We start from the raw sequence: 26,803 nt of genomic DNA on the forward strand, positions 1-26,803 counted from the left end.
CAAAAAAAAACGATCCTAAAAACTCAATGAAGTCTCATTCATTATCTTCTCCTAAATGTGTCTTTTTTTCCTCACTAAAATGTGAAAATGTTTTCCTAGTTTACACATGAAAACGTCGACCCTCTGATGCCACGATAACGACACACTATCGTGTCCTGTACTGTCTGAGCCCTGCTTGTTAATATAGCGGCATATATTGGTTTCACGTCCAGCTCTTGGCCCCTCCCCCTATGGCTACGTGCTGCGTCGCTGCGCTTATGAGATGTCGTCGTGACGTCACACTCTCGCGATACGAGGCTGATCACTGGATTAGCTGTCCGGCAGGAACTAAGACGCTAGACGGTAATAGCGCTGTTTAAACACAGGTCCGGGACTGCGGTCTGGGTTAAGAAAACCGGGACTATTGGGCGGTATGCCCTTGGCTTTTTCTCCTTGGCAACGGAAACTCGCAGCTGTCCCCTGAAATGCCTGCCGGTCAGTGATTACTTACCCTTTACATTTACACTGTGATTTCTATAAGTGACAGTCCTGCTGTCTGTCTGGGAGTTTCCTCTGTGAGGCCTTGTTCTTTTATTAACCCCACGGTCATAGGCCAAACTTGTATAGACGCAATTCCATGACATATTCTACAACAGCTGTTGTTTATCATTCAGAATCATCTACCTGACTGGCAGGGAAGTTTTACTGAATGGGGGACAGAGGAAACTAGCCTTAAAGGGCAAGTTCACCTTTAAGTTTTACTCTTATTAAAGTCTGAATGCCAAGAAACCCCCACAAATAATAATAATATACATTTATTGTTACTTTTTATTACTCCTCTTTCTATTCAGGCCTCTCCTATTCATATTCCAGTCTCTTGTTCAAATCAATGCATGGTTGCTAGGGGAATTTGGATCCTAACAACCAGATTGCTGAAATAGCGAACTATTTAATAAAAACTATTGAATAAAAAGCTAAATAACTCAAATCCATAAATAATAAAAAATGAAAACCAATTGCAAATTGTCTCAGAATATTCCTCTCTATATCATACTAACACCTTAACTCAAAGGTGAACAACTCATTAAAGGGGTTGTTCAGATTTGAGATAACATTTAGTATGATGTAGAGAGTGATATTCTGAGACAATTTGCAATTGGTTTTAATTTTTTATTATTTGTGGTTTTTGAGTTATTTAGCTTTTTATTCAGCAGCTCTCCAGTTTGTAATCTGGTAACTAGGGGCCAAATTACCCTAGCAACCATGCAATGATTTGAATAAGAGACTGGAATATGAGTAGGAGAGGCCTGAATAGAAAGATGAGGAATAAAAAGTAACCATAACAATACATGTGTAGCCTTACAGAGCATTTGTTTTTTAGAAGGGAGTCAGCGACCCCCATTTGAAAGCTGCAAAGAGTCGGAAGAAAAAGACAAATAACTATAAAACTATAAAATATAAATAATGAAAACCAATTGAAAAGTTGCTTAGAATTGTCCGTTCTGTAACATAATTAAAGTTACCTTAAAGGTGACCAACCCTCTAAAGCCTTCTCCATTTCATATGGTAAATCAGATCACTGCACACAGGCAGATTGGGGGAGATTAGTCGCCCAGTGACAAATCTCCCTGAATCTGCCTGTGTGCCCTGACCCTAAAACATCCTTTTTTTTTTTTTTTAAAGGCACAGCAGCCACTGGCAGTAGTTCATTGGCTATAAGACATTTGAAATGTAGTTGGTTAGTAATTTGCAACCTGCAATACCTGCAGTGAAAGAAACTTCCTGGGACAGATAACTTTAAAGTTTGGAACTGATCCAAAAATTAAAAATTGTTCGTAAAGCGTCCAGGTATGGGACCTGTTATCCAGAATGCTCGGGACCTGGGGTTTTCTGGATAGCAGATCTTTCATCCCTTAAATCTACTAGAAAAGCACTTAAACATTAAATAAAGCCAATAGGCTGGTTTTGCTTCCAATAAGGATTAATTATATCTTAGTTGGGATCAAGTACAAGCTACTGTTTTATTATTACAGAAAAAAAGGAAATTGTTTTTAAAAATCTGAATTATTTGATTATAATGGAGTCTATGGGAGTTGGCATTCACTTAATTCTGAGCTTTTTGCACAGTGAGTTTCTGGATAACGGATCCCACATCTGTAAACTTATGGGGGAACTATACGCACCCAAAAAATTATGCAAATTTGCTCTGTGTTCTCTGATTAAAGAGTGAGAGAAACAATCAGTTAAGTGCCAGAGATTCATCAGTAACAAGCTTCTGGCTGGTGGGACCGAACCGTAGACCGAACTCCTTTTTAGATATTCTTAATAGAGAAAAGAATTATCAGTTGCAAAAGAGCTCAGCAGAGTAATGCAAGACTTTTAATTTGTGTGGATGTGGGTAGTTCCCCTTTATGGTAATTTGTAAGTGTAAATGCTATTGAAAGCAATATAGAGAGAGAGGTCTGTGGAGGAGTCAGCACTCACGTAACTTGGTGCAAACGTGCCTGGGTGCAGTGTCCAAAATTTTAGAATTTCTATCCAACAAAGAGGTCCGCACTCTCAGGTCTTAAAAAAAAATCAAATATGGTTTATTAGCTAAAGGACTTACGTTTCGGCCGAAACGTTAGCACCAGAGAGGGTGTAAATTGGGACTGTTAATGCTTACGTGAAGTGAATGTTATCCCGTCAGCAAAGCGCTCTCTCTCTCTCTCTCTCTCTCTCTCTCTCTCTCTCTCTCTCTCTCTCTCTCTCTCTCTCTCTCTCTCTCTCGAGACATTTATACACTTCTTAAATCATTAGACAATATGAACAGGCCAAAAAAGGCCTGGATGTAATATGGAACTCTGTGCTTCATCATCTCAGCTATTGGGGCCAGCAATATTTTGTCCTGTATTAAATTGCCACTATATGTTTGTTTATTTTCTGTTTGTCATATGGAAATACAAAGAAATGTGAATTTAATTATTGTACTTTTTGTATTTTCCGTAATGACAGCATTGTTATTCCACCTATAGTAAGCACAGTTCAGCAGGAACAGTCCCCTAAGTTTGCTCATAGTCTGTACAGAGAGATCCCATAAAACTATGGCAGCATAGGTATTCCCTGTACTAAGCACAATTCAGCAGGAACAGTCCCTAAGTTTGCTCATAGTCTGTACAGAGAGATCCCACAGTCTCATAGTCTGTACATAAAACTATGGCAGCATAGGTATTCCCCTGTACTAAGCACAATTCAGCAGGAACAGTCCCTAAGTTTGCTCATAGTCTGTACAGAGAGATCCCATAAAACTATGGCAGCATAGGTATTCCCTGTACTAAGCACAATTCAGCAGGAACAGTCCCCTAAGTTTGCTCATAGTCTGTACAGAGGGATACCATAAAACTATGGCAGCATAGGTATTCCCTGTACTAAGCACAATTCAGCAGGAACATCTGCCTATGAAAACAATATTGCAGCTCCCACAGATATGTATATCTATAGATACAGAGAGGTAATGTTCTGGGCACACAAGAAGATCTGCCTGTACTTTATTTGATAGCGGTATATATAGAGAAAAAATTGATTTGTGTGGCAGTGAGACATTGTGTGAAATGCAAATGAGAAGTCTGTTTCCAACGCTGCTAATTTCTGACAAATTGCACTGTGTATTTCATTTGGCTTCAGATGAAATGCTTAATTAATAATATCTGAATAATTTACTATCCTAAATGCTTGTGATGTTGAATATTTCAACAGAGAAGTTATTTATAAGTCTCTCAGTGCTGCACACTTCCAGCACAATGGCTGGTCTCACTTCCAAGACACTGTGATTGGTAAATACAGGGGGACAGTTTAAAGGGATACTGTCATGGGAAAAACATTTTTTTTCAAAATGAATCAGTCAATAGTGCTGCTCCAGCAGAATTCTGCACTGAAATCCATTTCTCAAAAGAGCAAACACATTTTTTTATATTCAATTTTGAAATCTGACATGGGGCTAGACATATTGTCAATTTCCCAGCTGCCCCAAGTCATGTGACTTGTGCTCTGATAAACTTCAATCACTCTTTACTGCAAGTTGGAGTGATATCACCCCTCCCTTTCCCCCCCAGCAGCCAAACAAAAGAACAATGGGAAGGGGAACTAGAACTACAAGTTTCTCCATAGCCAGTTGTGTGGAACTTGACAGCTGGCATTGGGCTTTTGTTTTTTCTTCAGTAAGATAAAAAAGATGTATCTACAATGTGCAACTAAATGAGCTAAAGCAGATGTCCACTTAGTTTTTTTGTTTCTTAAAAAAAAAAAAAAGGTGTGTAAATGTGATTGCTATGGAAAGCAGTGTTTCCCTTTTTGTTCTCTGCTTCTGACTGAAACAATGTCTCCCTCCCATAAGTTCACTTTTAGTGTGTTATGGAATGGCTAATTTTAAAGGGGTTGTTCACCTTTGAGAGAACTTTAAGTATGATGTAGACTAGAGAGTGATATCCCGAGACAATTTGCAAATATGTTTTATTGTTCAAGGTTTTTGGGTTATTTAGCTTTTTATTTAGCAACTATTCAATTTGCATTTTAAGCAATCTGGTAGCTAGGGTCCAAATTCCCCTAGCAACCATGCATTGATTTGAATAAGAGATTGGAATATGAATAGGAGCGGCCTGAATAGAAAGATGAGGAATAAAAAATAACAATAACAATAAATGTGTAAGCTGGAAAGAGTCAGAAGAAAAAGACAAATAATTGAAAAACTATAAAAAATAAATAATGAAAACCAATTGAAAAGTTGCTTAGAATTGGCCATTCTATAAACATTCTATGAACCACTTTTCAATTGGCCTTATTTTTTTTTCTTTTTCATTGTTTCAAATTATTTGCCTTCTTCTTGTGACTCTTTCCGGCTACTTTTTGTTACTTATCTTTCTATTCAGGCCCTCTGCTATGCATGTTTTAGTCTTTTATTCAACTCCATGCATGGTTGCTAGGGGAATTTGGATCCTAGCAACCATGTTGCTGAAAATGTAACATAAGCTACATCATAAGACATTTTTTAAATAGAATCATTAATCCTGTACCATTCCTTAAATAATCTTCTAACTATCTCCCCTCTGAGCAATTGTCTGTCTTTATACTTTCTTCATGCAGGAGTCCGGGATCAGATTTTAATTGACAGTGAGGTCTAATATAGCCTTTGGGGGGGTTGCACCCTTTGCCTAAAAGATTACTCTCTTAAAGGGATGGTTCACCTGTAAGTAAACTTTTAGTATGTTATAGAATGTTTAATTCCTAGCAAATTTGCAATAGGTCTTCATTGTGTATTTCTTTTGCCTTGCCCTTTTAAATGGGGGGTCACTGACCCTGGCAGTCAAAGAACTATTACTCTGTGAGTTTACAATGTCATTATTATAGTTTCTTTTTATTGCTTATTTTTTTACTCAGGCCCTCACCTATTCTAAAACTCCCAACTTTCCTGTTTTCAGTGGGACAGTCCCTCTTTTGTCAGCTCAACCCGCAGTCCCACATTTGTACTGGAAAGTCCCGAATTTTCTCTGCACTGAACAGCCAGAAAAAAATAACAGTTTCTAACTTATTTGGCTTTTGGCAGAGAGCCAAGAACAGCCACAGCTGCAGATAAGATACTTTTGTAACAATTTTGAGATAAGCAAAATAAGTAATTGTAACAATATAAGATAACAGGTCCCTTGGGAGAAGTTAGACTTACAGTTTAAAGGACAATTTACCTTCATTAGCAAAACTGTAATAACAGTTGCTGAAATTCCAAACTGGAATTCTTCTGCAGAAAAAGCTAAATAATTCAAAATCCATAAAAATGAAAACTAATAGCAAATCGTCCCAGAATATCAATGTCAATGTCATACTAAATTTTAATTTAGCGGTGAACCATCCCTTTGAAGTCTCCATAAATCGTGTTTCTCTACATGTAGGATTTGTGCCAAATTCAGTTATTTTGTTTGTGCTGAAATCTAATACATGTGCGAGGAAAGGTATGAAGCGAATACAGTAGAGTCAGAATACTCTTATTATACAGGTATGGGATCCGTTACCTGGAAACCCATTGTCCAGAAAGCTCTGAATTACAGAAAGCTGCCTCCCATAGACTCTATTTAATCCAATAAATCAATTTTTTGTAGTAATAATAAAACAGTAGCTTGTTCTTGATCCTAACTAAGATATAATTAATCCTTAAGTCTAGTAGACTTAAAGTATGAAAATCCAAATCCGTTATTCAGAAAACACCAGGTCCTGAGCATTCTGGATAACAGGTCCCATACCTGTACAGATTTGTATTTCTGCTGTTAGAGGTATGGGCACAACACCTGTATAGTCCGTATTCCATAGAAGAGAGACAAGCAAGGGTAGTGCTATTTCTACTCACTTTTCCTTATTCAGCTATAGAAAAAGTGATCTCTTAGGGGGAAAAACCATTACTATTTAGGTTTCTGTTCAGCATCTTATGTTTAGCTAATTTGCACATAATTGCTGGCTTAATTAGCAGAGAAAATATTGGCAGACAATTTCTTTTTTTAAGCTAGGCTTGGCAACCTTCTTGTTTGGGAAAAACACTGATGCTAACATTTAGCAGCAGGTTTGTAGCGTGCTTTTAATTCTATCATCATTCCATAAAGGACAACCGCATCCTCAAATTTCCCAGTGGAATTGTATTTAATAGACTGATTTGATCTAGACATTCAGTTAAGGGATTTGTTACTCATTTCAGATATGTTAGAGGGCAAGTAAAGGAGAACTAAAGCTTAACAAGAAGTAGGCTAGAAATTATACAGTTTATGTTTTGGGGTTCACAGCAGGGAAGATCTGTGCCTCTAAATATTTCCTTCATCTTTTCTACAACGCTTGTTTAGGGGCCGACGATATTCAGTATATATATATATATATCTGTAGCAATATAAATGAATTACATGGCAGATCAGAAACCAGTTCATTCTTCATCAGAATTCAATAATCATTTCTGTTGCATCCGCTTCTATGACAGACAAACTGCATTTTCTGCTTCCTGATTTCCTACAACCCCGAAGCTTCGCTTTTCATCAGCTGCTCCTAATATACTGAGCATTTGCAATGCCATTGACACTTAAAACAAGCCCTATCAAGATCCAAAATGCTTTTAAAAAAAGTAAAGGTTTGTTCGCCTTTGAGTTAACTTTTAAGGGCAGTTTTATCAAAGGTTGAGGTGAATTTTCGAATTCAAAAAATTCGAATTTCAAACTATTTTTTGTGTACTTTGACAAGGGAATAGCCCAATTTGATTTGAATTTTAAATTCGAATATCAAAATTTATCATGTACTGTCTATTTAAAAATTCAACTTCAACTATTCGCCATCTAAAATCTGCCAAATTGCTATTTTAGCCCATGAGGGGCCTCCTAGAACCTATTTGGAGTCAATTGGTGAACTTTGAGAAATCTAAGTTTATTTTTAGGAAAAACTTTTTGATTAGAATTTGATCGAATGCGCTATTACTTCAATTCGTACAATTCGAAATTCAATCGAAAACGGACCTATTTGGACAAAAAAACCTTCATTTCGGTTGGTCTTTTTGAATTCGAAGTTTTTCAAATTCGGAATTCGACCCTTCATAAATATGCCCCCTAGTATGATGTAGGGAGTGGTATTCTGAGACAATTTGCAGTTGGTTTTCATTTATTTTATTATTTGTGGTTTTTGAGTTATTTAGCTTTTATTCAGCAGCTCTCCAGTTTGTAATTTCAGCAATCTGGTTGCTAGGGTCCATATTCCCCAAGCAACCATTCAATAATCTGAATAAGAGACTGGAATATGAATAGGAGAGGGGCTGAATAAAAAGGTGAGTAATAAAAAGTAGCAATAACCATAAATACGTAGCTTTAAGGAGCATTTGTTTTTTAGATGGGGGGTCAGTTACTCCATTTTAAGGCTGGAAAGAGTCAGAATAAAAAGGGAAATACAGTGGAACCCCCGTTTTACGTTTCTCAGGGCACCAGAAAAAAATTATGTAAAATCAGGGAAATGTATTATGAATAATATATAGGTGGGACCACAAAACAACATCTGGGGATGTAAAATGGGGGTTTGACTGTAATACAAACACTAGAAAAAATGAATAATGAGGACCAATTGAAACGTTTCTTAGAAATAGCTGTTTTATAACATACTAAAAGTTAACTCAAAGGTGAACCAGCCCCTTTAAAAACATGCCTTAAAAAATGAGCAGCTGCTTAGAGACCCCTGGGAACAACATCAAATGGGTGGGTAAGGAACATTTTGCTCATGAGCCACTGGTTGGGGAGGGTAAGATGAAAGCAGGGGCATATTGTGCCGCCTCTTTTTTGGTTTTTTTATTCCACTGTTCACTTATAACACCCTTCCAAAACCTAAGAGAACCTTTGTTAGGGTTGCCACCTGTCTGGATTTCACCTGGACAGCCCGGTTTTTGGAAGGGCTCCCCGGGTGAAAAGTTCCTTTCCAGATTTCCAAATTAGTAAATACGGACAGGACATTGTGAAACAAAGTGAATGACATTGCGATTAGCCAATCGCTGACAGCCACATCATCAGTCCCACCCATGACGGCACCCACACCCCGATGTCACCGCCCCGAATGTCACCTCCCCGCCCCCCATACAACATTGGCCTGCCCCCTACATCACAGTCCCGCCCCCTGCCCATTTCATCCTAAAAAAAAGGGTGGCAACCCTAACCTCTGTCCTTATGACATGAAACTGTTACAGTTGGCAATCGAACTCCCCTCATTCATCCATGCACTTCCAACCCCCAAAATGGAAAAGCCATACAACCCTTGTGTTTTATTATTTTAAACCAGGGGTGCCCAAAAAGTAGATCGGGATCTACAGGTAGACCGTTAGCTGGTGATCAGTAGATCTCAAGACACTGCCAACAAACGATTTGTCTTAATCACCCTCCTGTTTCTTGCTTTTCATTCAGCTATGTTTTATGTAACATAAGAAATAGTTGTTTGTTAATAAACATAAATCAATATTTAAGTAATATTTTCCATGGAGCAGAATGCTAACAATGTTTTATGGATATAGATTAGGGTTTCCATACGGAGTAGACTGGTCAGGGGGCAGGGCCGTGACATAGATGGGAGTGGTTGTGATTTCAGGGGGCGGGACTATGTCACAGCGATTGGCCGATCGTCGTGTCAGTCAAGGAAATCCTTGTCCATGTCTGAGGAAGGGGCACGCCCTCGAAACGTTACATAATATGACTAAATAAACGTGCAGGGGATTTCCCCGCTACACTGGCCTTCTGTGTTTGGCAAATTTCTTCTTTGAGTCAAGGAAATACTGCAAGGTTTTCCAAATGAGGAAAATCCGGCAGTAAGTTTTGACCCGGGCAGCCCTTCAATTTTGGCATGTCCGGGTCAAAACTGGTCAGGTGGCAACCCTAATTTAGATCATAATGGTACAACTTCATTAACAGTAGACATCACATTAGTAAAATATGGGCACAACTTGCTTAATTGATAAATGCAGCAACTACCTGCTGACTGTATCTGTCCGTAAAAGTACTGGTACACTGTTAAAAAGCTGAAAATAATTGGATGTAGTTTACTATTTGAAAACAATAGGTTTTGTAAAGATGAGCTGTCCCCTTTAATCATTAAAATGCCACAACATCCAGTGAAGCTGACGTTTTTTCTGACATTTCCCTTTGCTGAGCTTTTCTGCCCTAATGCTGTCCTTATTACCTGCTCATACTTCCACTCCACCAGCCTGAGCATCAGTTCATTGTTAAAATATAACTGTGGAGAGGGAGTTAGTACTAAAAGGGGCTCAAGGAGCCTCTCCTGAAGAAGAAGCTGAGTAGGCTAAGATTACATACATATCAATCCGTTGTGTTATCATTAATTATTCCCTTCAATTCAGTGTATAAGTGTACAGTAGAAGGACAAAGTATTACTAGGTCTACACACCAGCCTGGAGAGCTTCCAAATGCATATGCTAAATAATTGAAACCAATATGCCCCCTTTTTCAACATGATTTCAGTGGATAAGGCTTGTACATATTTTGTGTCTGTTATAATTAAGAAAAATCCATTTTTTTTTTTACTTCTTGAGCCAAATAGGGCAAACAGAGAAAGCCCCCTCTGATTGTCTAATTTCCTGATTTTTGCTTAAAGGGGAACTATCTAGTAATGCACCGAACCCACTATTTTAGGATTTGGCCGAATCCCGAATCTTTTGTGAAAGATTTGGTTAAATACAAAAACGAATCTGAACCCTAATTTGCATATGTAAATAAGTGGAAAGAGAACCAAGCACGCAGCACCCAGTTAAGATATTTTTGAGTGAGAAAAATTGGATTGGATTTGGTTCGGCCAGGCACTTGGATTCAGCCGAATCCTGCTGAAAAAGGACGGATCTTAGCCAAATCCTTAAAACTGGATTCGGTGAATCCCTAGAACTATCGCAAAAATGAAAATTTTAAGATAAGCTTCAACATACTGAAATAAGAAACTTACTAAATACAGGTATGGGATCCGTTATCTGTAAACCCCTCATGCAGAAAGCTCCAAATTATAGAAAGGCCATCTACCAGAAACTCCATTTTATCCAAATTTTTAAATATTATTCCCTTTTTCTCTGTAATAATAAAACAGTAGCTGGTACTTGATCCCAACTAAGATATAATTAATCTTTATTGGAAGCAAAACCAGCCTATTGTTTTTTTTTTTAATGTTTTCATGATTTTCGCATAGACTAAGGTTATGATGATCCAAATTATGGAAAGATCAATTATCAGGAAACCCCCAGGTCCGAAGCAGTCTGGATAACAGGTCATTCTCTCTTCATGCAGGATTTGGGAGTGTGATTATTATTGACAGTTCGATCCAATATATCTTTTTTGGAAGGGGTTCCCTTACCTAGCAGATGTATTAGAGCTCACTCAAATCCAGCACAAACAGAAACTTAACAAAATAACTGACTTTTGCACAAATTCTGCATGTAGAGAGACACAATATCTGGTGATTTTAATAGTGAGCTCTAATACATCTTCTTGGCAATAGGAGCCCCCCTCATTCAAAATCTGACTCCCAACTCATGCATGAAGAGAGACAGATGCTGAGAGGGGGATAGTGAAGCATAACTTGAATATTTCAGAAACGGTCAGATTTTTGAACTGAGTATATTTAGAAAACTTATTATTTCAATATCGAGAAGCAAAATTTTCATTTTTGTGATAGTTCTCCTTTAATTAGATTGTCAACACACTAATACAGCCCCTGTATAATGAACTATATAGCAATTCACCTGTCCATCTACAGATTTGACCAAAACAAAATGCTCTTTTGTATTTTTGGATAAGAAATCCACCTATTTGTGCACTCATTCCAGTTCTGTCAGTTCAGGGACATGTGCTATATATTTATAAAGCAGGTTATATGTAAACAGGAAAGGTTTAGGTTACTGACTATCTAAATGTATATTGTTGATTCTGGAAATGCTCTTCAAACTAAGCAAAAACCCGTTCTTTTGCAGCACAGTTAAACCTAATAATCTATGTAATCCTTATGGATATTCTGTACAGGATACACAAATGTGTACGTAATCAATTCATTTTGATGTAGTTTTGGAATTGGCTTTACTGAAAACCCTGGTATTAAGTGGTATTAAAAAAAAAAAAAAAAAAAAAGAAAAAAAAAGAGCTTAAAAATGCACAATAAACGCTTTATATATACAGTTCTGCTTTTTAAAGACAGACTTACACAGAGCAATCAGTCTATCTATATCCAATATATCTTATAGGGCTGCTCCTTTTGCCTAGAAGATGTATTAGAGCTCACTCTATTAAAATCACCAGACATCGTGTCTCTCTACATGCAGGATTTGTGCAAAAGGCAGTTATTTTGTTAGATTTTGTTTGTGCTGGCGTTGATTTGAGTGAGCGCTAATACATCTGCTAGGAAAGGGAACCCCTCCCAAAAAAGATATATTGGATCGAACTGTCAGTAAAAATCATACTCCCAAATCCTGCATGAAGAGAGAATGACCTCTAATCCAGAATGCTCTATACCTGGGGGTTTCCTGATAATAGATCTTTCCATAATTTGGATCATCATTCCCTTAGTCTATGAGAAAATCATGAAAACATTAAATAACCCCAATAGGCTGGTTTTGCTTCAATCACCAGACATAATGTCTCTCTACATGCAGAATTTGTGCGAAAGGGCAGTTATTTTGTTAAATTTTGTTTAATATCTTATATGGGGACTCCCTTTACTAGCAGATGAATTAGAGCTCACTCAAATAACTGATTCCAGTACAAACAAAAACAAGCAATGTAGAGAGACCTTATGTATGGTGATTTTAATACAGTGAGCTCTAATACATCTTCTAGGCAAAAGGAGCCCCCCTATAAGATATATTGGATCTGTCAATAATTCTGCAGTAGCAGCACTATTAACTGATGCGTTTTGAAAAAAAAAAAAAAACATGGTTTCCCGTGACAGAATCCCTTTAAATTTTCAATAGCAGCCCATATCACACTGAACATGTGTGTGAGGTCGCTGACACTAAAAAGATGGCCTAACTAGATGAGAAAATTGTAAGCTCCCATGGACAGTTTTGTAGGCCTGAAACTTTGCTGTTGAACCTCTGGGCTGGTACTGTGAATTTAGTAAAAAGAAAAAGCAGCATTTAGTTGTCCTCAGGGGTCCCCAACCTTTTTTTACCCATGAGCCACATTCAAATGTAAAAAGAGTTGGGGAGCAACACAAGCATGAAAAAGTCCCTTGGGGTGCCAAACAAGGGCTGTGATTGGATATTGATAGCCCCTATGTAGACTGGCAGCCTACAGAAGGCTCTACTTAGCACTATACTTGGTTTTATGCAATTAAAACTTGCTTCCAAGCCAGGAATTCAAAATTAAGCACCTGCTTTGAGGACCCTGAGAGCAACATCCAAGGGGTTGGGGAGCAACATGTTGCTCACGAGCTACTGGTTGGGGATCACTGATATACAGTGTGTAGACCATTGAAATTCTGCTGCAGCTCATGTTATGTTGTGCGAGCCTAAACCTATTTAACTAACCCGCTGACTCACAGAAGGCATTTTAGAAACAGCAGGTTTGTTCCAGAAAATATGGCTAATTAAACTGTGCCAGCGTGTATATTCTTTAGGTCCCAGCGTTATTTAGGGGGCAGAGCGTGCTTTAATGAGGTGGTACAGGTAGCAGATAAGGGTCTTGTGACACAAGGGGGAAGGTTATTTTACTGGTCAAAAATGCCCACCTTCAATCCCCAAGGTCCTATTGAGGATAATGTTACTTATATATAATCTCTGAAGCACTGGCCGGCCAGGAAACACAATAAATAATTTAAGAATAAATATACATAAAAACAATTATAAATTCAATCCAGGTGGATAATCACTTTTCCTGTAGAGAAAAATCCAGTAACTGTTCCTTGTTTGCGGTCTATGCTTGCAGTTTAAAAAACAATAAAAATATGGTGAATCAGTGAGATATGCAGAGTGCTTTACTCAGTGGATAAGCAGGCAGAACGATGAATGTTTAAATGTGGAGAGCAACATTTTTTTTGGGGATGTATTGGGGCCTCCCCCACTCCCTCCTCCTTGCCAGCTGTAAAGCCCCCCAAAATAGATTGGAATAGTCTCACCAGATTCTAAATTCCGGAATTCCTTGAGGGCACAGCCGGGTTTAAGCTCTCGGCAGAAGATTAGGAAGCAGAGCTGTCCGGCACTCAAACGGATCCACAGGACCAGAGATATTCAGTTAAAAGATATTTTTATTAATAGAAAAATTAAAAATATATTTGCATCTCCATCCACCCTACGCGTTTCGCACCTTTTGGGGTGCTTAGTCATGGGCTCCAGATTCACCAGATTCTAAGTTCCGGAATTCCTCGAGGGCACAGCCGGGTTTGAGCTCTCAGCAGCCTCAAGTCTTTTTCACGAATTCACCTCTCTGCAGATATCCTTTTCACGAAGATTCAAGATGGCACACAGTCTGTTTTAGTGCGTGCGCTCCACAACGGAACGCAACCTCCAAATCTTTTTCACGATCTTACACTGCTTCACCATATTGGGGGATAAAAATCCTGGTCACAACCCCAATTGAAATAACCTTTTTTCTCTTTCTTGTTGAACTATAACTCACAATTTTTTTCTTGTTTTTTAACAAAGTGATTATCCACCTGGATTGAATTTATAATTGTTTTTATGTATATTTATTCTTAAAGGGATACTGTCATGGGAAAAACATTTTTTTTCAAAATGAATGAGTTAATAGTGCTGTTCCAGCAGAATTCTGCGCTGAAATCCATTTCTCAAAAGAGCAAACAGATTTTTTTATATTTAATTTTAAAATCTGACATGGGGCTAGACATTTTGTCAATTTTCCAGCTGCCCCAAGTCATGGTACGTGTGCCTGCACTTCAGGAGAGAAATGCTTTCTGGCAGGCTGCTGTTTTTCCTTCTCAATGTAATTGAATGTGTCTCAGTGGGACCTGGATTTTACTATTGAGTGCTGTTCTTAGATCTACCAGGCAGCTGTTATCTTGTGTTAGGGAGCTGTTATCTGGTTACCTTCCCATTGTTCTTTTGTTTGGCTGCTGGGGGGAAAAAGGGAGGGGGTGATATCACTCCAACTTGCAGTAAAGAGTGATTGAAGTTTATCAGAGCACAAGTCACATGGCTGGGGGCAGCTGGGAAATTGACAATATGTCTAGCCCCATGTCAGATTTCAAAATTGAATATAAAAAATGGATTTCAGTGCAGAATTCTGCTGGAGCAGCACTATTAACTGATTCATTTTGAAAATTTTTTTTTTCCCATGACAGTATCCCTTTAAATTATTTATTGTGTTTCCTGGCCGGCCTGTGCTTTAGAGATTATATAGTATTAAATTGTACACTTTTTTAATATACTGGCTTCGTAAGCCATGTTCTATTTTGCTTTTTCTACGTGTTACATGTATCTTGTACCCGTCACACATTGCATTCAGCACTAACTCACTGATCTGGGCTTTTATACTTCTCTGCCCTACTTCCCTGGTTAACAAAAGATTTGCATTTTCACAAGCCAACGTGATGCTTTGCTCATTTTCAGATCCATGAAGTGCGAGTTTTCTAAAACAGTGTGATAATTAACAAAGCTGCAGATTGCGTGGGGGAAAATTAGTCATCGGACACATTAGCTTTTGGTGCAAAAAATAAATCTGTTCTGGGCCTCGTTAAATGATGGGATCACAGATCATCCAATCAAAGTCCCTGACATATTGAGATAGAATCCTGCAAGTAATTAGAATTATTGCCCATTTTTCAGTTAAAAAAAAAAATTTGATTATGAATTTATGGCAAAGCAATTACAGTATGAAAATGAGTTGCTGTCGCTAATTAAAGGAACTTCTATATTTTAAGTTTAAATTTTGATTTATTTGCTTTTTCTCTGTAATAAGACAGTACCTTGTACAAGTATGGACCTGTTATCCAGAATGCTTAGGACCTAGGGTTGTCTGGATAACTGATCTTTCTGTAATTTGGATCTTCATACCTAAAGAGGTTGTACACCTTCCACATTGTTGAGTTCAGTTGTTTTCAGATTGTTCCCCAGAAATAAAGATTTTTTTTTTTTAAATACTTTCCATTATTTATTTTTTTACTATGTTTCCAAAATCTTTTTTTGTTAAAGTTGAATGTTGGTGTCTCTGGTGTTTGAGTCTGGCAGCTCAGTAATTCAGGTGCAGATTCTGAACTGTTACAATTTTGCAACATTTAGTTGATACATTTCTCAGCAGCATCTCTGGATTATCAACTATTGTATCAATTCTGCTCAGCAGGGACAGGTATAAGAAATGTATCAACTAAACGTATAAATTTAGAACAGGTTAAAGGGTCGGCGACCCCCCCTCCCAGGGCTGCTTTAGAAGGTGAAAAAAGACACTTTACACTTCAATATTAGAAAAATGGTGACACGTATAAAATAGAAAGTAGTTGGAAAAAGTCGTTATTTCTGGTGATCTATCGGGGAAAACAACTAGTTGTTTGAAGGTGAACAACCCTTTTAAATAAACCCAATAGGCTGGTTTTGCCTCCAATAAGAATTAATTATATCTTAGTTGGGATCAAGTACAAGCTGCTGTTTTATTATTACACAGAAAAAGGAAATCGTTTTAAAACTTATTTGGATAAAATGCAGCCTATGAGAGATGGCCTTTCCATAATTCTGAGCTTTCTGGATAATGGGTTTCCGGATAAATCCATTTTAAAGGAGAACTAAACCCTAAAAATTAATGGTCAAAAATGCCATATTTTATATAGTGAATTTATTGCACAAGGCTAAAGTTTGAGCTTGTCAATAGCAGCAATGATCCAGGACTTCAAACTTGTCACAGGGGGTCACCATCTTGGAAAGTGTCTGTGACACTCACATGCTCAGTGGGCTCTGATTGGCTGTTGAGAAGCTAAGCTTAGGGCTCGTCACTAATTATCCAGCAGAAAATGAGTTTCCCTGGCTGTAATATAAGCTGATGCTACAGGTTTGCTGATTATTCAATTTTGATGCTAATTGCACTGGTTTCTGTGCTGCCATGTAGTAATTATGTTTATTAATTACTAATCAGCCTTATATTGTGACATTTCTATTCTATGTGTACTGTATATTGTGAGTGGGTCCCTAAGCTCAGTAAGTGACAGCAGCACAGAGCATGTGCAGTGAATCAGCAGAAAAGAAGATGGGGAGCTACTGGGGCATCTTTGGAGACACAGATCTTTACTGCTAAAGGGCTGTGGTTGCCTTGGGCTGGTACAGAAGCACAAAACATCATGTACAACATTTTTAGTCTAATTTTTTAGTTAATCTTTACTTCACCTTTAAAGGGGTTGTTCATCTATAAATTTACTTTTAGTATGATGTAGAGAGTGATTTTCTGAGATCATTTTCAATTGTTTTTTATGTTTTATTGTTGGTGGTTTCTGAGTTATTTAGCTTTTTACTCTCCTTCTTCTTTGATTCTTTCCAGCTTTCAACTGGGGGTCACTGACCCCATATAAAAAAATGCCCTGTAAGGCTACACCTATATTGTCATTGCTACAGTTTGCTGCCTACCTATGGTGGCACAGGTGCCTGAGCTCAAAGAATATAAATCAGAGTTGCACCTTCTGTATTCCAACCAATTGTGGGTTTAGGTAACAATGTGTTGAAGCAAGTAATCCATCATGTGACCTCTTCAGAGCAATCATGGCTGCCACATTGATAATGATATGAAACACAAATACCCAAGTCATTAATAATTCCTGTGCAGTATTACTTAACACCACCATCGTTTATATGACTGTTTAATCATTCTTGGACATGGAGGTTATAGACCCTTTAATTAAATGTAATGAAAGTGATTCACATAATAATCTTCCTGACCTTGGTTGTTTTGAGGGGCAGACATCTGCATTCTTATCAGCCCAGGGGAAGACTGATAATTGTGTTCTGCTCATCACGGATGCTTGTGATCAAGATAAGGGAAGGGTTTCTTCCTCTTGCTTTTTACATTTCATGAGGGTATTTCCTATATCATCTCAGCCAAAATTGGGGTTATAGCAGACATCTGTCATTAAGGTTGAAAAAAGCATCACACTCTTCTTTGTTTAAATAACTGATATCAAGCAAGAATCATAATCTACATTTACAGTGGAGGATCTACAGTAAAAGCAAGTGATATTGTTTTATGCCCCTGAGACTTGGTTTAGGGACCAAAACCTCATGACCCAAAGGGTGTTTTGATTGCTGCATTCTTGTCTGGGGGAACCTAGGTGATCCAAACACTCCTTGATCCCTGTATAACTCAGCCTGCAGTCTTGTGCCTTTATATGGTCACAGAACAACCCCTCAGTGACTTCTAATATCCTTATCATTTACAGTAGGGGGTATATTATCCCTTATAATGCATGAGTGATACTCAGAGTTCCCTGTATAACTCAGCCTGCAGCCTTGTGCCTTTATATGGTCACAGAACCCCTCAGTGACTTCTAATATCCTTATAATTTACAGTAGGGGGTACATTATCCCTTATAATACATGAGTGATACTCAGAGTTCCCTGTATAACTCAGCCTGCAGCCTTGTGCCTTTATATGGTCACAGAACAACCCCTCAGTGACTTCTAATATCCTTATCATTTACAGTAGGGGGTACATTATCCCTTATAATACATGAGTGATACTCAGAGTTCCCTGTATAACTCAGCCTGCAGCCTTGTGTCTTTATATGGTCACAGAACAACCCCTCAGTGACTTCTAATATCCTTATCATTTACAGTAGGGGGTACATTATCCCTTATAATACATGAGTGATACTCAGAGTTCCCTGTATAACTCAGCCTGCAGCCTTGTCATTTAATGGTTTCTAATATCCTTATAATCCAGGAGTTGGTATTCATTTATGAACTGAATGAATTGATACATGAGACCTCTTGCCTATATATCTCTCCATCTTGCTTTCCTCTATGGAAGGAATAATCCTGTCCAGCAACTTCTCTACAACAAATTTGCCCCTAGTTTCTTTCCTCCTCAGCAACACAATCTCTGGACAATAATTATTTTAGCAGCTTAATAAATAGTCGTCACTTTTCTAGGGAGTAGTGCTCCCTGCTGGCCGTCCGATGCAGCAGTAAGTAGTGATGTGTGTTGAGTCTGAATGTAGAGAGAGAGAGGAGCATGGGAAATACCAGCTTGTCAGAAGGCATCATGTACTGGTGGGTGACCTTCACATCTTTTAACGCTGTGGGTTTTTTCCCTTTCATTTCAGATGTTCTGGTTTATAGAGAACTCTAGTCAGAGGCTTGGTACACAGACTTTGATAATGCCAAACAGTAAATACCAAGTTTTAGAAGGCAAGTTCTAAATATCATTAGGAGATTGTCGAGGCGGACTACGGTAATATTTATTTGAGGCTTGACTGGAAAGCTTACATTTAGATAGAGAGAGACAGAGGAGACTGGTACAGGTATGGGATACGTTATCCGGAAACCCATTATCCAGAAAGTTCCAAATTATGGAAATGCCTACTCTCATAGACTCCCTTTTATCCAAATACTCCACATTTTTTAAAAATGTTTTCCTTTTTCTGTGTAATAATAAAACAGTCGCTTGTACTTGATCCCAACTAAGATATAATTAATCCTTATTGGAAGCAAAACCAGCCTATTGGGTTTATTTCATGTTTACATGATTTTCTAGATTTTGTAACTTGAAGATCTGCAACTGCTTGGTGGTTTCCGACTGTCACTGCTTATTATTATTATTATTATTATTATTATTATTATTATTAAAGTGGTTGTTCACCTCCAAGTTAACTTTTAATATGTTCTTAAATGGTAAAATCAGGGACTAGGGCAGGGACTAATGTCAGTGGTTAAACATTGTCTATAATACAAAGCACAAATAAATAAATAAAACTATTAATAACTATTAATTATACATGGCCTGCACATGACCGTTCTGAATCCTGATTAGGGTAACTACACAGGAGTCCTGCATGGAACCAATTTGTTAAACCGGAACCGCTACCCGACCCGCAAGTACCTTAAGCTGGCCATAGACACAAAGATCTGATCGTACGAATCGAGGATTCGTAAGATTTTCGGACCATGTGTGGAAGTCCCGTCATTTTTCGTCCGGCGGAGATCGGTCGTTTGGTCGATCGGACAGGTTAGAAAATTTGTCGGCTGCCGATAATATTTCTGCGTGTATTGCTGATCGTACGATTTTCAGTGGGAGACTGTCACCAGCTTTGGTTGGACATAGATATCGTACAATTGCTGTTAGGGGCAGAACATCGGCTGATCTGTTCTTATTTGATCGGAATGGTAAGACTTTGATCTGAATGGTAGTGGAGGGTCGGGAGATGAAAAAGTCCGATCGTACGTTGATTCGTACGATCGTATCTTTGCGTCTATGGCCAGCTTTATCCGCAACCCGATCCGTGACCAGCTAACCATCAAGAAACAGGAAGTGCTGTCATTGTAAACCGGAAGTGACCTCATTAGAAGTTGGCGTGATCAGAAAATGAGTAAATCAGGAAGTGCTGAGGTTTTAAACCAGAAGTGACATCATTGGAAGTAGGCGTGATCAGAAGAAAAGGAGTAAAACTCGCTATTGAGAAGACACGCAACCCGCAGAGACACCGACCCGTGTCTGTACCCGCTCTGTAACTTCTACCTGCAACCCACAGGGTACCGCAGGTTTTTGCTGTAAGCTGGGGGTACCCGACCTGCTGTAGGACTCTAACACGGTTCAGATACCTTATTCGACCGAATTTGTAGACCTAGATTAGGGAATTTAACCAAACCTGAAAATGCAGTGTTTGGTGCATTATTCCTTGCTCTGTACATATAAAAGTCTGTAATAAGACATATTGTACGTCACACAATAGATGTTTTGGACTCTCCAAATCCCTCAGTCATCGAGGTGAAGGTATTTTGGAGGCATTTCAGATTTTATTTTTGAAACGACATTGAGGAGCCCTTGTTTATAGTGGCACTGCCTGCATTTATATTGATCATTTAGCCTCTGTGGCTTTCACCGGGCCATTGTTTATAAGCTACAAACCCAGATACAACCATCCTCTAAACAAAAGATCTTATCACACTTCCCTTATGAAAGTGCTTTATAAATAACACACTTTCTGTGGAATACAGTAAATATTGGGTTTATTTAATTTTTACATGATTTTCTAATAAACTAAATGTATGAAGATCCAAATTATGTATAGAGCCCTTATCCCGGAAACCCCCAGGTCCCGAGCATTCTGGATAACCGGTCCCTCTACAGGTATGGGATCTGTTATTCAGAAGCCTATTATCTAGAAAGCTCCGAATTATGGGAAGGCCATCTCCCATAATGAAACAGTATCTTGTACTTGTCCAAATTAAGATATAATTAATCCTTATTAGAAGTAAAACCAGCCTATTGGGTTTATTTAAAGGGATACTGTCATCGAAAAACATGTTTTTTTTCAAAATGCATCAGTTAATAGTGCTACTCCAGCAGAATTCTGCACTGAAATCCATTTCTCAAAAGAGCAAACAGATTTTTTTATATTCTATTTTGAAATCTAGCTGTCCCTGGTCATGTGACTTGTGCCAGCACTTTAGGAGAGAACTGCTTTCTGGCAGGCTGCTGTTTTTCCTTCTCAATGTAACTGAATGTGTCTCAGTGGGACATGGGTTTTTACCATTGAGTGTTGTTCTTAGATCTACCAGGCAGCTGTTATCTTGTGTTAGGGAGCTGCTATCTGGTTACCTTCCCATTGTTCTGTTGTTTGGCTGCTGGGGGGGGGGGGAGGGAGGGGGTTGATATCACTCCAACTTGCAATACAGCTGTAAAGAGTGATTTAAGTTTATCAGAGCACAAGTCACATGACTTGGGGCAGCTGGGAAATTGACAAAATGTCTAGCCCCATGTCAGATTTCAAAATTGAATATAAAAAAATCTGTTTGCTCTTTTGAGAAATGGATTTCAGTGCAGAATTCTGCTAGAGCAGCACTAGTAACTGATTCATTTTGAGAATTTTTTTTTTTTCCCCATGACAGTATTCCTTTAATGTTTATACAATTTTCTAGTAGACTTAAGGTATAAAGATCCATATTATGGAAAGATTATCCGGAAAACACCAGGTCATGAGCATCATAACAGGTCTCATACCTGTATACAACAGGAAGGCTGTCATCGCCTTATTTTATATGTTAGCATCTGGCTATGCTTTCTAACAGAATAAACATTATAATAAAATAAATAATAATAACATACCCCAACCAGCCTATAGAACAGGAGATGGTGTTTAAGATAATGTATAATATATATCCACCTTATAAAGCTTTAGCCACATTTTCATGGCTTTATCTGTGCTTTTTTAAATGTATGTATGTATTACAGCTATGGGACCTGCTATCCAGAATGCTTGGTACCTGGGGTTTGCCCGATAAAGGATCTTTTATTTAATTTGAATATTCATCCCTATAGTCTACTAGAAAATGATTTAAACATTAAAGAAACTAACAGGATTGTTTTGCCTCAAATAAGGATTAATTATATCTTAATCGGGATCAAGTACAAGGTACAGGTATGGGATCTGTTATCCAGAATGCTCGGGACATGGGGTTTTCCAGATAATGGATCTTTCCGTAATTTGATCTTCATACCTTAAGTCCACTAGAAAATCATGTAAATATTAAATAAACCCAATAGGCTGGTTTTGCTTCCAATAAGGATTAATTATATCTTAGTTGGGATCAAGTACAAGCTACTGTTTGATTATTACACAGAAAAGGGAATCCTTTTTAATAAGTCGATTATTTGGATAAAACTAAGTCTATGGGAGGCGGCCTTTCTGTAATTCAGAGCTTTCCGGATAATGGGTATCCTTCTAACGGATCCTATTCCTGTACTGTATTATTATTACAGAGAAAAGGGAAATCATTTTTAAAAAGTCAATGATTTGGATAAAATTGAGTCTAAGGGAGGCTGCTTTTCTGTAATTCGGAGCTTTCTGGATAACTGTTTTCCTGATAACAGATCCTATACCTGTAATGTTTTATTATTAAGGGATGCACTGAATCCAGGATTCGGTTCGAGATCCGGCCAGGATTCGGCCTTTTTAGCAGGGTTCGGCCGAATCCTTCTGCCAGGCCGAACCAAATCGGAATCCTAATTTGCATATGCAAATTAGGGCCAGGATAGGAAAAAGTGAAAAAAATTCTTCTTTTGTAATGAAAAGTCGCATGATTTCCCTACCTTCCCCTAATTTACATATGCAAATTAGGGTTCAGATTCGGTTCTGCAAGGCACAAGGATTCAGCCGAATCCTGCTGAAAAAGGCCGAATCCCGAACCGAATCCTCGATTCGGTGCATCCCTACTATTATTATTACAAAGAAAAAAAGACATTTGGATTATTTGGTGAAAATGGAGTCTATGGGAGACAGCCTTCTCTTAATTTGGAGCCTAAAGAGTTTCCAGATAACAGATACCACACCGTATTTAGTGTCTATTTAATGCCTTTTTAAGGTGAAAAGCCAATCAGTCCATAAGTAGCACTTACTGCAGTTTGCTACTGCCCCTAATTATCGCCAGATTTTCCAACTTTCGGTTATCAATAGGATGTGGTGCTTGTACCTGATGTCTGTGCAGTTTCCTGGTATTTCTTTCCCAACATCTTGTTGCTCCATGTCGATCCAGAACCTTGGAGATGGAGCTCAGAGTCTTCTGCACTACCAGCATGCAGTGTATTCAGTTTAACTGGCCGCTTGCACAAACAGGCAAATAACCGTGCAAGGATATATATGTATTTTTAGGAACAGTCACTTATCTGGTAACCATAGGCAAACGTCCCTTGGAGACCGTACAAGTTTCCATCATGGATCGTATGGCCGCTCTCTGGATTGTTACTGGAAACTGATACTCCGGCTTTCCAGGTGCTCAATAGCCTTGATGTCACCTTGCAATTATGCGCAGCCCTTTCCTCGTTTCTATCGCTGGCATCGTAATTAATCATCTGGTGCACTGAGCCAGGAGGCAACCAAACAGTCTACAACGAAAGTAGATTATTTAGGGGGTAAAGAAGGGTTTTGAACCCACCTATCCACTGTAGCTCTTTATAATGCTTGCTTATAGCCCAGTAGAGACTGAGGAAAGGACCTATGATTATAATCCTGCGTGGGAGCCTCAGCTGATCACCTGCACAGGTACGTACTCTACATCTGCCAGGTTTCTACTACTGCACTAGCATAACAGTGAGGTGCAGGTATAGGATCCGTAATCCAGAAAGCTTAAAATGTCATGGGTTTATCTGTGCTTTTTAAATGTATTTAATTATTAACATTAAAGACCTTTCCTTAAAGGGGTGGTTCACCTTCAATTTAACTTTTAATATTCAATATAATGGCCAATTCTAAGCAACTTTTCAATTGGTCTTCATTATTTATTTATTTTTTATAGTTTATGAATTAGTGGGGGGTCATTTATAAACACTGGGCACATTTGCACCTGGGCAGCAACCCATGGCAACCAATCAGATGTATGCTTTCACTGTTCAATCTACAGCTGGCTGAAAAAAACTAATCACTGATTGGTTGTTATGGGTTGCTTACTACCCAGGTGCAAATGTGCCCAGTGTTTATAAATGAGCCCCCAGCTTCCAAATGGGGGTCACTGACTCCAGTCTAAAAAACAAATGCTCTGTATGGCTACAAATGTATTGTTATTGCTCATTTTTATTACTCCTCTTTCTAGCCAGGCCTCTCCTATTCTTATTCTGGTTTCTTGTTTAAATCAGTGCATGGTTGCTAGGATAATTTGGACCCTAGCAACCAGAACCAGCTGAAATTGCAAACTCGAGAGCTGCTTAATAAAAAGCTTAATAACTCAAAAAACACAAATAATAATTGCAATTGCAAATTGTCTTAGAATATCACTCTCTGCATCAGGGGTCCCCAACCTTTTTTACCCATGAGCCACATTCAAATGTAAAAAGAGTTGGGGAGCAACACAAACATGAAAAAGTCCCTTGGGTGCCAAATAAGAGCTGTGATTGGCTATTTGGTAGCCCCTATGTGCACTGGCAGCCTACAGGAGGCTCTACTTGGCATTATACTTAGTTTTTATACAACTAAAATTTGCCTCCAAGTCAGGAATTCAAAAATAAGCCCCTGCTTTGAGGACACTGAGAGCAACATCCAAGGGGTTGGAGAGTAACATGTTACTCAGGAGCTACTGGTTGGGGATCATTGGTCTACATGATACTTAAAGATCCCTTATGTCTAATAGAACATAATGTAAACATTAAGGGACATGTTCATCAAAGGTCGAGTGATATCGTTTTTTTTTTTTACCTCGAAACTCGAATAGTATCTTATTTAAAAGGGAACTAATAAAAGCTTCAGCATACTGAAATGAGATACTTTGTAAATACAATCAATTAAATATTCTGCATCGTTTCTGAAATAATCAAGTTTATGTTCACTATTCCTCTCCCAGCATCTGTTTCATTCTCTCTTCTTGCAGCAGTTGGGTGTCAGTCATTGACAGTTAGATCCAATATATCTTATAGGGGGGCTTCCTTTCCTAGCAGATGTATTAGAGCTCACTCAAATAACTGATTCCAGTACAAACAAAATCTTACAAAATAACTGCCTTTTGCACAAATTCTGCATGTAGCGAGACATGATGTCTGGTGAGTTTAATAGAGTGAGCTCTAATAGATCTTCTAGGCAAAAGGAACCCCCCTATAAGATATATTGGATCTAACTGTCAATGAATATCTGACACCCAACTGCTGCATGAAGAGAGAATGAAGAGAAACAGATGCTGAGAGAGGAATAGTGAAGATAAACTTGATTATTTCAGAAACAGTACAGAATATTTAATTGATTGTTTTTAGAAAGTTTCTTATTTCATTATGATAAAGCTTTATATCAAATTTCATTTTCACAACAGTTCCCCTGTAAGAAAGGGCGGTTCACCTTTGATTTAACTTTTATGATGTTATAGGATTGCCAATGCTAAGCAACTTTTCTATTGGTCTTCATCATTTATTTTTTATAGTTATTTTGCCTTTCTCTTCTGACTCTTTGCAGCTTTTCAAATGGGCGTCGCCGACCCCTTCTAAAAAGCAAATGCTGTGTAAGGCTACAAATGTATTGTTATTGCTACTTTTTATTACTCCTCTTTCTATTCAGGCCTCTCCTATTCATATTCCAGTCTCTTATTCAAATCAGTGCATGGTTGCTAGGGGAATTCAGACCCTAGTTACCAGATTGCTTCAAATGCAAATTGAAGAGCTGCTGAATAAAATGCTAAATAACTCAAAAACCTTCAATAATAAAAAATGAAAACCAATTGCAAACTGTCTCAGAATGTAACTCTACATCATACTAAAAGTTTTCTCAAAGGTGAACAACCCCTTTAATAAATCTACCCCTAAATAAACCCAATAGCATTGGTTTGCCTCCAGTAAGAATTAATTATGTCTTAGGTTTTGGATCAAGTATCAAGCTACTGTTTTATTATTACAGAGAAAAATTAAGTTTTTAAACATTTGGATTATTTAATTATAACGGAGTCTATGGGAGACAACCTTACTGTAATTCTGAGCTTTCTGGTTAACAGGTTTCCAAATAACAGATCCCCTACCTGTATTTTTTTTTTAAACAGTTTCTGTTTAAAAAAAAAAAAAAAGATTCCGACATTGAAACAGAAGGCAAAAACGGTGACATATTTGATTGCTTTCATGAGTGATATTAAATGCTCCGCACCATTTCGTAGCTATTTAAATTCTAAGGCAACAACTTTCTTTCAAATATTTTTTTTTTGTGCTGTAGCCCAGCAGCGATCATTTCATTTTATTTGCTGAAATTGGAAAATAATGCCGTCAGCCGGTGCTATTTATTTTGCTGGGCCCGCGAGTGCAGGTGACTAACTCCTCCAGAGACCCGTGTTCTATTTGGTTACTCATGTTGCTCAGTTGAGATTTCTTGTTGCTGCCATCTGTCCTAATCTTAACAGTGTCTTATTTTCTGCCTTGTGCAAAGGTCAGTGTTTTCCCAGTAAATGCTTTGACAAAAGACATGGTACATATAGCCCATTTTCCTCTTATTTGGAACTGCATTCATCTTCATCCTAACCCTCTCCCTCCCAAGATAAAGGCACAGAAATACTGTTTAGGGTTGCCATGTGTTTTTTTTTTTTGAAGGGTCAAGCTGTTGGGGACAGGGTATGTGCCGTGGGGAGGCGGGGCAGATGACATCAGGGGCTGGACTGATGACATGCCAATCAGCGATTGGCTGATTGCCATTGTCATTCACT

General features: G+C 38.2%; 1 protein-coding gene across 1 annotated transcript in view; it reads left to right on the forward strand.

The window, feature by feature from the left end:
* The first annotated feature begins 296 nt into the window (after window positions 1–296).
* Window positions 297–26,803, forward strand: part of efr3a.L (EFR3 homolog A L homeolog) — a 120,938-nt gene continuing 94,431 nt past the window's right edge. Inside the window, 1 exon segment of the mRNA NM_001094422.1 lies at window positions 297–474. Within this exon segment, the coding sequence (NP_001087891.1) occupies window positions 465–474 (10 nt within the window). The 5' untranslated portion in view covers window positions 297–464.

This window comes from Xenopus laevis, chromosome 6L (genome assembly GCF_017654675.1).
Source record: "Xenopus laevis strain J_2021 chromosome 6L, Xenopus_laevis_v10.1, whole genome shotgun sequence".
Lineage (NCBI taxonomy): Eukaryota > Metazoa > Chordata > Amphibia > Anura > Pipidae > Xenopus > Xenopus laevis.